The sequence below is a fragment of the Podarcis erhardii genome, assembly GCF_964252035.2.
Source record: "Podarcis erhardii genome assembly, chromosome: 6".
Taxonomy (NCBI): Eukaryota; Metazoa; Chordata; class Lepidosauria; order Squamata; family Lacertidae; genus Podarcis; species Podarcis erhardii.
The window spans coordinates 81,475,472-81,488,164 of record NC_138510.1 but is presented as its reverse complement, the minus strand read 5'-3'; the positions used below and the strand labels follow the sequence as shown (position 1 = coordinate 81,488,164).

At 41.1% G+C, this 12,693-nt stretch overlaps 1 protein-coding gene across 2 annotated transcripts in view; it reads left to right on the top strand.

Moving 5' to 3' along the window:
* CAMSAP2 (calmodulin regulated spectrin associated protein family member 2) overlaps positions 1-2,789 on the top strand; it is an 82,251-nt gene extending 79,462 nt beyond the window's left edge. For both annotated transcript variants that reach the window (XM_081865680.1, XM_081865681.1), the window contains 3 exons: positions 723-838; positions 1,278-1,396; positions 2,122-2,789. In XM_081865680.1, coding sequence (XP_081721806.1) covers positions 723-838; positions 1,278-1,396; positions 2,122-2,427 — 541 coding nt within the window. In that variant the 3' untranslated portion in view covers positions 2,428-2,789. The remainder of the gene's footprint in view (positions 1-722; positions 839-1,277; positions 1,397-2,121) is intronic.
* The last annotated feature ends 9,904 nt before the right edge of the window (positions 2,790-12,693 follow it).

Sequence of the window (12,693 nt, the reverse complement as noted above, 5' to 3'; positions counted from 1 at the left end):
TTCCAGTGAGCACTCAGGGCTGATTTCCTTAAGAATGGATAGGTTTGATCTTCTTACAGTCCATGGGACTCTCAAGAGTTTCCTCCAGCACCATAATTCAAAAGCATCAATTCTTCGCCGATCAGCCTTCTTTATGGTCCAGCTCTCACTTCCATACATCACTACTGGGAAAACCATAGCTTTAACTATACGGACCTTTGTTGGCAAGGTGATGTCTCTGCTTTTTAAGATGCTGTCTAGGTTTGTCATTGCTTTTCTCCCAAGAAGCAGGAATCTTTTAATTTCGTGACACACAGGATGGCACTTCTAAAAATGTAATCATTCAGCTCTCCTTAATTTTAAGAAGCCACTGAAATATCTACAAGTGAATTAAATTCTCTAAGTTGTGTAGACTAATATGAATTAGAGGGGATGCTTTCATATTCAGATTTTCTTATTTGTGATAGCTTTAGAAGGGCAAAGGGGCTGGAAACACCCGCCAATTTTTCAGAATTTAGCCAGCTTTGCCTGATGGACAGTTGACATTCTTCCTACTCATTCCTGAAGCTACTTGGATATTTGGAAGAACTTACGTGCTGTTAAATCATTTGATTCCATATTTGTGTTTAACAGTGCTTTATCTTCAGGTCTTTCATTGTGAAATTCTACCATTTTTTCATTGTGAAATTATGCTTGGTAATAGATTGGCCAAATCTTCTTTCCTGTTTAAATGCAACTTTTAGGTCTGAATCTGTGGAAGGATTTGTATCTCCAAGTCGTTGTGGAAGTCGTAATGGAGAAAAGGATTGGGAAAATGCATCAACGACATCTTCTGTGGCTTCTGCTACAGAATATACAGGTTGGTATATTAAGAGTTGGTGCTGAATTATTTGCTACAAACAAGAACATGTAGATGCTTTGGGGTGGTGGTGGTGGTGGGGAAAGCCGATAAGTAACAGAGAAAAAGTAATACAGAGTAATAAGAGCAAGCCAGTGTACCAGATTACAATCTTGCTTCACTTAGTATCAGGTGGTAGTTAAATACCCCAACCATAATAAAGATTGAGAAGCTGGAGTATTAAGAGTTTGGTTTGAAGGAAATTCTTTAGAAATTCCTTGCCCTGGCCACCTGTCAAATTTGGCCCATGGAGTGCAGCTATAAAGGTCTGGCCCCCAGAGCCAGAAAGGTTCCTTGCCTCTGCCTGCTCTGAACCATGTTCATTTATTCATATATATGTTTTGAAAAATCTCTCTCTCTCTCTCTCTCTCTCTCTCTCTCTCTCTCTCTCTCTCTCTAGGACCAAAGCTGTACAAAGAACCCAGTGCAAAATCCAACAAACATATAATCCAGAATGCCTTGGCTCATTGCTGCTTGGCTGGAAAAGTAAACGAAGGTCAGAAGAATAAAATATTAGAGGTAAGGCAAACCTGTAAAGGGGAAGGGGGGAGAGAAGAAACTGAAAATCTGAAGTTCAGGTTGTGGGTAGGTAGGAAGTGTTGGGGGGACAGTTTTCTTTACACTGCAAGTTCAGAGGGGAGTCTTTCTGTTTACCAAGACCCCGTAAACATTAATGGTGTGCATTAATGGTATTCCTGGTGCAGCCATAGCACTGAAACTCCTAACCTCCTTTTCATCCTCTGTTCTGGGTCCTCTGCTAAACTAAGCTATCTCCTTAATACAATATTCTTGCCAGAATAGGAATACATACACTGTGAAATTCTCTACTAACACTTCTCATGAGCTTGTTCTGATGCTAAAGATTTTTAAATAGTTATAACATTAGTTGAAATAAGAATATAACTTTCTGGTGCACCAGGAATGTAGTTTTTAAAATTACTCTTGGCACCCTATATCGCTTGTTCACACATGCATGTATAACACTTGATTTGTCTATAATTTACTGTTGAACAGTTAATGGCAACTGAATGTGCAACTTCAGGTCCATGATATGAAAGTTGTATCTCTGTTGTTGGATTTGTGATGCCTTCATACATGTGTAAATAAGCCAAGCTCACAATGCTATTACATTTTCAATAACATGAAATAGTTGCTGTCATAAGTGTAGGAGCACTGAAAATACCCATAAACTGGATGTTAACTTGTGCACAATTTGAACGCTCTTTCCTCCCCCCCCCTTTCAGGAAATGGAAAAATCAGATGCCAACAACTTCCTTATCCTTTTCCGCGACTCAGGCTGCCAGTTCCGATCTTTGTACACGTACTGCCCTGAGACAGAAGAAATCAGTAAGTTGACTGGAATAGGCCCCAAGTCCATCAGTAAGAAGATGATTGAGGGGCTCTATAAGTACAACTCTGACAGGAAGCAGTTCAGCCACATACCTGCTAAAACGCTCTCTGCCAGTGTCGACGCTATTACCATCCACAGCCATTTGTGGCAGAGCAAGAGACCAGTAACACCGAAAAAACTCTTACCTACAAAGGCATAGTAACTCGGAGGGGGGTAGGGTACTTTGCCACGTTTGTGGCAAACTTGCACTTCGTATTTGCTGCCTATTAGAAAATAGGTTCTTATTTGCCAACAAGATTTCTTTGAACTCGGATCTGAAGAGAAAAGCTCTGTCATCATGCACAACTGGAATGTAAACACAGTATTGAAGACTTGCAGAAAACTGACACTTAAGTGATTATGCATTCGTGTGCTCATGAAAGACTGACTCAGAGTGGAGATGGGTATGTGCTCACAGTTTATAGGGTTCATTTCCTCTCGTTTTTAAAACACTGAATTATTGAATGTTTGCAAATCTGTAGTGACTGAAATTAAAGTATATATTAAATTCATTGCCTTATACTTTGGTGTGTTATGCTTGTTTTGGAATTTTCTTCTGCTCTTTATATCTTCACTGGAGAAATGTTCTGTCTTGAGTTGCCACACCGTTAAATTTTAAGTGGCCTGCCGGTAACAGAGGGCACAAACCTTTTTGCAATGAAATGAAGTTATCCGTTCTTTTTTTGACTTTCATTCATTTCAAAGGGTTTTGCACCAGGAAAGTTCCTTGGAGAGGATATCTAGGATTAAATGTTGCTAGCATGTCTTAACCTCTGGCAAGGAAATGTGATGGCTGTCATTGCTTGTTCCACAAGGAAACTTATTTTATAAAGGTATTGTCATTATATTTAGAAATCCACCATTGCCCTGATCCAGGGAAGCATGACGGGAGATCTTTGCATGCACTATTGTGTTTTGCATTTTTCTTCTGAACAGGAAGTTCAGTCCAAACTGCTGTTTAACATTCTGAGATTTAGCAAAGGGGACGATACGTGTCTGTGGCAGGACAGGTGACCCAAATACAATACACCACTAAACAAATGCAGACATCTACCATTGCTTCCTGAGATTACGGCCTGGATGGCTATTTCAAAATCCTAAGCAAAACAGTATTAATTGTCTTAAAAGTAGACACTTTGTATGAGTCCTTCTGAGAAACTTGAAGAAAATTATATTGAGTAAGCCTGCTCTATGAAAGCTATTCTGATGTGTCACCAGGTTGCCATTCAGTATATGGACCAAAGTAATTTTTCTTCGAAGACATCAATTTAATTTTGTTTAATATAAATTATGGTATTGATGATGATACATGACAATCTTGAGTGTATTGAAACCAAGAATGGCTGAGAGCCACACACATACAGCAATGTTAACATTTACAAAATAATCACTGGGGCACCTTTTTTCAGTATTAACAAAGGGCTGCACATCTGATTCCTTTAGAGAAGTTATTTCTGTTTGGAGGTTTGCTTGTTGCTTTCTTTTTCTTTCTTATTGTCAGGATTCCTATACAGATATAGCAAGGCACTGTTTCAGCAGGTGGAAAAGCTCAAACTTGAAACCTACCCTTATTTTTGTGATTGCTTTTTTGACATTTGTACACCAGAGGACTTAGTTGGGGGGTTGGAGGGGATCTAGGTGGAACCTCATTCTCAGGAAAAGACTTGAATTATTGCTAAACCTGTTCCGTTTCAGTGTTGTGACAAGTGTTGGAACTTCAAGACAGTTTTGAACTAGCTGTCTAAAGTGTTTGTTACTTTTTATTATGCATCCTACAAAGGAAAACTTAAAATTCTGTACACTTCTCCCACTGAACTGCTTGACTCAGAGAGGTAGTACTTCACTACAGTCTGCTTCTGTTCTTTATATAGATGATGTATAGGAATGATAAGTCCTTAAATAATTTAGAGAACAGCCCTTTTTAAAATTATGAAAAGGCCTTAGGCATCAATGTGTCTGGGATCTTTATCAGCATTTTCTCAGAAATGCAATCAATATTTACTTTAACTTATGTTCTTATATTTATGTATATTTGTTAAAACTGTAAAAAAAACCCAACACAAAACCCACCTGTTTAATAGGTATGTGGCTCTGATCTATTTGTGGTTAGCGGATTCCTACTGTTTGCATGTATATGAACCAGGATATCTAACCCATCTTCTATTTCAAGTGTAAACATACTGTGTATATATTATATATATTTTAAAAATAGGAGATAGAAGGTCTATGCATTCTACCAACGAGGCTTATCCTCCAACTAATGGCATAGGGAAAATATATTGTATACCCATGTAAGCATACATCTAAGTTAAAACTTGCCCAAGTTGGGGGTGAGCTGCTAGGACATATATGGGATAGACGATGGAGGAGATCACATGGAAGGATTTTTAACTAAACTTTTCCTGCTAAAAGAAAAATATAATTTAATGATACATACCACTGACTGATTCATGCACACCTATCTAAACAGGATTTCTTTTAAAATGTGGCAACATAGTGTCATTTTAAATTATTGAATGTATTATGAATTTTGTCTACCGTTCAGAAAAAAGATGTCTGTGCAATGTTGAAAGGTAGGATGTGAATACTACAATTAAAAAATTGAGACTTTGGGGATTAAAATGTTACTACATACTAGGAGAACTAAGGACAGGATTTTTTCTTTTTTTCTTTTTAAGCTTGCAAATTTTCTAATGACAGTATGTCTTCATTTGGGATCTTGTTTAAGAAAATAAAAGCCTTTCATGGAGAAGTCCGGTGTTCATCAGCGACATTATCAGTTACACACCGGTGCTTTCATCGAGGGAGCGGGGTGTTTTTATTGTTTATATGACAGAATTTGCCAACCATCCTAATTTCTAGGCCAGGTGTTCAAGCTCTGACAGTCATGGTAGCTACTGAAACCATTTTTGGATGACTGTTGGTGGGTTTTTTTAAAAGAAAAAATTCTTTGGCTGTTTAAAGCCAAATTCTGTTTATTTCTAATTTAAATGGGCACCGTCCGTTGAGAAATGTACAGTGTATCGTGTGCTTACTTGTCCACTTTTGTGGAGCATTACTACCCTATTTTTTCAGAAGATGTGCTGTAAGATATTGTCATAGTGCTACCTACCTAGTACAGTGTAGTCCTTCCCTTCCATTTAAATAAAAAGCATGGCACCAAAAACAATGTTGCGGTTTCATCTTTTGGTACGTGTTTTCAGTTTATCCTCTGAAGCCATTAAATGTATACATTTATGGTTGGCAAAAGGTTTTGCCGGCATGCAGTTTGTGAAGGCATCTCTGATCTGAGCAATCAAATGGACACTTCTGGGAGTGGGCTGGTCCTGTTTGTTTGTGCTGGCACTGGCTTCTCTGTGTCATGGATGATCCATGCATACTCTCTGACACGTCCCCAGGCAGAGGCTGCTTACTGAGGAGGTGCCTGACCAGAGATGTCCGATATCACGGGGGTAGCTCACCTCTCTGACAACCCACTTGAACCTTCCCCAGGATCCAGCTCCTGACTCGCTTGAGACCCCTCCTGCAGCAGAGGCATTCCTTGAGGTCCCAGTTTCACCTTCCTCAACCCGCTTGGGTCCTCCTATGGGTTAGTTAGCTTCAACTCCCTGTTTTACTTAAACCCCCCCAAACCCCCCCTCATAATTGGCCCATCCCCTGTGTGACATCTCCATGGGGCTCATGACAGAAATCAACCCAGAAGGCAGCATTTTCACCTGTTGACTCGAAGGTTTTGTTAACTACAAGTGAACTACATCCGTTTGACATACCCTGCTTTCATCACCGGCACAGGTCAACACTGAACCGGAAAATTATTATTGGCTTGTTCAAAGGACACACACCACAGGAGCACTGCGGAGGTGCTCAATAATTTCTTCCCATTTAGGCTGCATACATACTATACCTTTAAAGCACATCCTTTCCCACAAAAATTATGAACACTAGTTTAACCCTTTCAGAGTTACAGTTCCCAAAAACCCTTGATTGCCAGTGTGGTATAGTGGTTAAGAGTGGTAGATTCGTAATCTGGGGAGCCGGGTTCACTTCCCCGCTCGTCCACATTGCAGCTGCTGGGTGACCTTTGGCTAGTCACGCTTCTCTGAAGTCTCTCAGCCCCACTCACCTCACAGAGTGTTTGTTGTGGGGGAGGAAGGGAAAGGAGAATGTTAGCCACTTTGAGACTCCTTAGGGTAGTGATAAAGCGGGATATCAAATCCAAACTCCTCCTCTTCTTCTTAACAAACTAAACTAGTGCCCAGAATTCTTTGAGGGAAAGAATGTGCTTTAAAGGTGTGGTAGGTATATAGCCTTGTGCTAGAAACAACCTGTCTTCTGTTAACTGGATAAGCAGACTACAGAGCTTGTTCATGCTTTTGATTCAACCAACTGATTAAGCCGGGGGTGCAGGTGAGACGGGACCTTTCATAAAACTCCTAAAAACTTGTACTTTCTCAAAATTATCATTTATCTCTTGCTGTAATGAAGCTCTAATTCTACCATTGTTTTTATGAGCACATGTGTGCAAATTACGATACATCAGTTTATACAGCTTCTTATTAATTAATTAAATCTCTGCACCGCCTTTCATCAGGATCATAGGGCTGTTTACAATATAAACATAATCCTTATAGCCCAATCCTAAACTGCGTATTTCAAGTAAATCCTACCAAGTCCAGAGCTTGTCCCACACGTTTTTGTGTTCAGGCTGTCACCAAAGCATCATTTCCATGGCTAATTCTTCCCCTTCTTTGTCAAACATGTAAGTAAGTAAGTAATTTTATTTACGGCCATAGGCCCATACAGGTAAAAACGACACATAAATAACAACTTGTGCACGTGGGGAAAACAGCCGCTAAAGCACCACTATAGCAATAAAATACTATAAGATAGAATGGCATACTACGCCTTAGTTAGCTTGTAGTGCTCCTTGGCGTCGCTTTTGGGTAAGGACAGCGACCAGGAACCTTGCCACTTTCAGGGTCGTATGAGTATCCTTATCCTGCAAGATTTGGGCAAGGTGGAATTTTGGTGGGGTACCCTCTAGTTTCTGTTTGATTGATCCCAACAAATTTGCCCGTGGCACATTGAACAGGGGGCAAGTGAACATAATGTGCTGGAGCGACTCCGGTGTCTCCTTATCACATTCGCACATGGCGGGGGCTTGGCCCTTTGAGAATCTATGTCTCAGGACGCTGGAGGGAAAAACGTTGAACCTCGCTTTGGTGAAGGCCAGTCTGTGGGCAACAGTCGAAAGGGAGGAGAGGTATGATGGAACGCAGTAAGTTAATGTGATACCAATGTTCTGAGGCGAACAAACACCTCCCCCCAGCATATAATTTCGCTGTAGGACTTCCGGGATAGCGCGAACGGGTAATGGCGGATTCCCTCCGAGCTCTGGAGGGAATCGGCTCCGCTAAGGACGGGTCTTGCCGTGCCGGCGACACGGGGACCCTCAGAAACCGCAGGCGCTGAAGCCTGCGGACATGGAGACTCGGTGGGCACCTTAAGCGCCCTCCCCGACCCGCGAAGAGCCTTTTTAAAGGCTACGGAGGGGACCGGAGAGTGGCGTGGAGCTAAGAGTCGATCGCTGCCTTGGCGGAGCGAAGCCGCGAGCCATGACCGGAGAGCGCTATCTTTCTTCCTGAAATTTGGACTGAAAAAACAACTCGTGAGTAGAAGGAAATTTTGGCACTAAAAGTTTTATCATTGAATTTGAGTACGAGCGGGGGATGTGTTAAAAAGGAAGTCCACACTCCCCCCCCCACCAAAAGACTTAAAGTAAGGAGAGGAGCACTAAGTCGGAAAGACTCTGGTGTTGAAAGGAGAAAGAACACTTTCATAAATTGGTTGAAAAAGTTACTTGTGCTGGAGTGAAGAGAGGGGAATCCCAGAGGTTTTGCTTTTGGCGGACCCCCCCCCGAACCCGGGCAGTGCCCTGCTTGGGAACCCGAGAGAAAAAACAAGGTGTTTGACAGCTGTCAAAAGAGCTGTCAAACGGACGTCAGCTTGGAAATTGAGTTAAAACTGTGTTATAACTATATTGTTGGGACTAAAAGTGTTACATTAAATTGACTGGAAACAAACTAATTCTGAATAACAAAGTAACGAACTGTTGGAAAAGAACTATGATGGAAATCCCCCTGGAGGGAACTAAAGACATTGCAATGGCTGCGGAAGGAAAACTACTGGCAGAGATAAAAAAAATGTTTTCCCTGGTGGGAGCTCTGCAAGAGCAGAGCTTAGCCATGAGAGATCAACTGATGACCTTCAATCTTAAACTAAACAAATCTGTTGGTGGAGCTAACCGGATGGAAAAAGAATCTGCAGCTGCAGAAAAAGAGACAACTTCAGAACTGGGGGAAAAAGAAGAAAAAGAAGAAGGAGTTCAGGAGGAAGAGAGCAATCAAATATCTGTAACTTTTGGGAGGAAAAGAAGTGAAAAAGACAACCAATGGATCACAAATCTGCAAAGAGAGAGAAAGATGGAAGTCCCTGGAACAACTGAAACATTAAGCTACGAAAGAACGAATAAGTATGATGGAGACTTCTTCTTTAAGCTGCAACATGGGAGATCTGTTGATCCTGGACAAAGACTGTTTTTGTTTGAAAAATATGAGGAACTGGTGACAGAATTCCTTCGAGAAGAGAAGATTAATAAAAAGGACTATAAACAAAACTGCTGGAGAGTGATTAACGGGGGCCTAAGGGCCTCTGATGTGAGAAATCCGGGTTAAATCTGTTTTTTTTTTTCTTTTGGATATTAATGTGGGAAGGGGCAAATACCGGGACAGAGGGGGAGGGGAGTGTAGAGTGGTAAAAGTCTGGGGTTTAGAATAGAAATATTATTGTTTTTTGATTTAATATAAAGAGCAAGGAATTTATGGGAGAGAAATTAGGCCGACCTTAGAGAAACAACTTAATATGTATAATGGGATTTAAAGTAAAAATGGATAAAGGATAAATTATAAGAAAAGATATGAATAATATTTAAGAGATTTGAACAAATAACTTGCTGAGATATTTAATGAAATGGGAAGGTGGCTGGGGGGGGTGGGGGGAAGTCACTGAAAGAGGGTAATGATTGTAAGGGTATGAAACTACAGATATTCTGTTTTGTGTTTTGTGTTTATGATATATGTTTGTGTTTGTTTAAAAAAAATTTTGAAAATCCAATAAAAATATTTAAAAAAAAAAAAATATAATTTCGCTGTAGATCGATGTCATCCAGTCTTTGGCGGATCAGTCTTTGAGCAGTAATTTGGTCTAGTTTTAGGGAATCTGAAGGAGAGATTCCATAACTCAGGAGTTTGGCATGAATTCTACTAGTCCAAAGGCTAGAGAATTCATCTCGCCATAAGCATTGGACAAGGTAGTGGTTTGGTAGTCTATGCCACAATGATAACCAATAATTGAAGACTTGCTTCCACAGGCAAGTTTCTAAGGATGCGATCTTCAATTCTAGTCGCATGGCTGCGTTGCTTACGCACAGGGGGAGCATTAGGAGCCGACGTAGGAATTGATTTTGCAGTGTCTCGAGAGGAGCAAGATCTGTCATCACAGCCCAAAGCGGGGCAGCATAAGCAAGCACGGCAACCACTTTTGCCTTGAACACCTTTAGGGCCGAGGGAACATGCAAAGCTCCATCCGAAAAAAAGAATCGGAGGAGCGCATATGACAGAGTTTTGGCCTTGTTAAGTAGGTGTTGAATTTGAGCTTTCCACCCCAAATTGTATTGAAAAATAACTCCTAGGTATTGAAATTTTAGAACTTGTTCTATTTTTGCTCCACCAAGCTTCCATTCGTATAATCTCCGGCTTCTGGAGAAAATAAGAATCTTGGATTTAACATGGTTGATGGTTAATTGGTTGAGTTGACAATACGTGGCAAAGATCTTCAGAGCTCTGGTTAGTCCAACATGTGTATAAGATAGAATTACCGCGTCGTCCGCATATAAAAGGAGTGGGCAGCGGTAGTCCGCTAATCTAGGCGCGTGTGTACTTAGAGAAGAGTTAACTAGGGGTGCTCGCATGTCGCTGATGAATAGGTTGAATAGACAGGGAGCCAATATACATCCTTGGCGCACTCCCTTGTTTATTGGTATCGAATTTGTGAGGTCGCCCACAGGAGTAAGTCTCACTCTGGCAAGGGTATCTTCGTGGAGCTGACTTATAAGCCATAAGAGTCTTCTATCAATGCCCTGTTTCGCAAGTTTCTCCCATAGGATATTTCTAGGAACGCTGTCAAAGGCTGCCTTTAGGTCTAAGAAGGCAGCACAGAGGTAGCCCCGGGGAGGAGAGGAGTACTTCCGTGCAAGATGATAAAGAACTATCGCATGATCGGTTGTAGAGCGTTTAGTTCTGAACCCTGCTTGTTCGTGACCAATCTGATTAGTCTCATCTACCCATCGCAATAGTTTAGTCAGCAAAAAGCTGGCATAAATTTTCCCTATGATCGAAAGGAGGCTGATGTTACGGTAGTTTTCCGGCTCCGTTGGAGAACCTTTTTTATGAATTGGTACTATAATGGCCTCCTTCCATATTTTGGGGATGAGGCCAGAAGCGTTGATTGCATCGAAGGTTTTGGCCAGGATGCCAGCCCACCATTTTGGGTGTAGTTTAATGGCTTCGGCAGGGATCAGATCGGGCCCTGGGGCTTTACCCGGTTTCAGCTGAGCTATTAGCTTGGCTATTTCGTCAGGATCGGTGGGAGGCCAAATAGGTAAGTGGGTAAACAGATGCGTCAGGTGGTCAGAAGGAGCATCCGCCTGTGAGAAGCATTTCTTCAGGAACAATTCCCATGTCGGTGCAGGGATGACTGCCCTTGGGTATTTCCTCACCCTTCTGTTGATCAAAGACCAGAATTCCCTGGATCTGTGTGATTTTGAAGCAGTAATCAAAGCCTGCCAGCGATTGTGTTGCCACTCACGTTTGGCAATTTTCTGCGTGCGTTTGTAAACTAGCTTGGCTTGTGCATAACTAGCTGGCAGAGTAGATGCCAAACATGTTTTAACACTTACTCTGTTATGCAACATGTTTTGAGTTTCCCTGTCCCAGCGCTATAGGATTGGCTGGTGGGGAAGCTCACAATTTGATGTAGCGTCACAGAGTGAGAGTTCCTGACAAAAGTGCTAATCCTTTTCAGTATTGATGTTTTGAAATATGTTAATATACCTGCATACTCTCACCATACTCTTTTTGTAATTAGTCAAACTCAGCTCTTGTATCAAGTAGTATTTCATCACCCATGTCTTATATATCAAAGAGCTTTCCATCTAAGATAGCAAGTCCTGGCAAGTGCTTCTTGAGTGTAAACACATTTATTAAGGTGCTTGGATGTGTAGAATTGTCACCTTAAATCAATATTGCTTATTGTTTTGACAAGCCTAGAAACCGGTAGTACAAGAATTTGGATCAGCTCCAGAAGTGTTGAGTAAGTACCACGAAACTATTTGTAAACTATTTGTGTGGATTTGTGAACTATGTTCAGTGAATGCTATGTTATCCAGGAGAGCATTTCTTTTGATGGGACAAGCTGTGAGGCTGAAACAAAAGAAAACACACAAAGCAAATAAAGTGATGTTGGCCCATAATCCATCAAGCAATACATTTATTAGGACCAACCAGAATGTCACAAAAGCTTTCAGTTTCTCTAGAGCTCTTCATCAGACTGGGATATTATATATATAACAGTTTCCTTCACTGCACCCTCCACTGTTGCTTTATTCTTTTATTATCTATGAAAACAAAATATAGGGGTTTGGTTTTTTTAATACTCTAAATATTAAGTATTTCCCACCCAGTGCCTCCAAGCAAAGAGTAGATAAACAAGGTACTTTGTTAACACAGTGTAGACATTTAATAACTCGTACAGATTTAAGGCAATTCATTAATAACAGAACCATCCATTTTGGTGAGCAGATAGGAAGGAAATTCTTTGGATGCAGTAATGGTTTTTACTTACCAGTATTTGTTTATTCAGTCACTACATTTATGGCAAAAAGGATTTTCTGTAGCAGTGGAAAATGTGAGAAAAGACAAGGACAGACTGGAATCAAGAAAGCTCTCAGATGGTAATTACATGCACTGCCAACAAGCCAGCAGCTTTCACTGCAAAAATAGAGGAAAATGCTACTGTGATGTCAAGACTGTGGTACAGGCCCCAGCACTGGCAAGCAACCCACGTCTGAGCTTGACCCAGTCAGAAGAAAGGGGAGCAGGACAAACAGAGAAGCTGAAAGGCAAAATGGAACAAATACGATTTCTTACCAAAACCACATCAATCAGAATTTTACCCTTCTAATGCAAATATGGGGGGGGGGGATATATAAATCACACAGAAGGAGGAGATTTCTGTGCAGCAGGCAACAAAAAGCCAGCTGGCACCAGTTGGACCTTGAGTTATCCCTAGCTTCAGAAATGGGACCGAT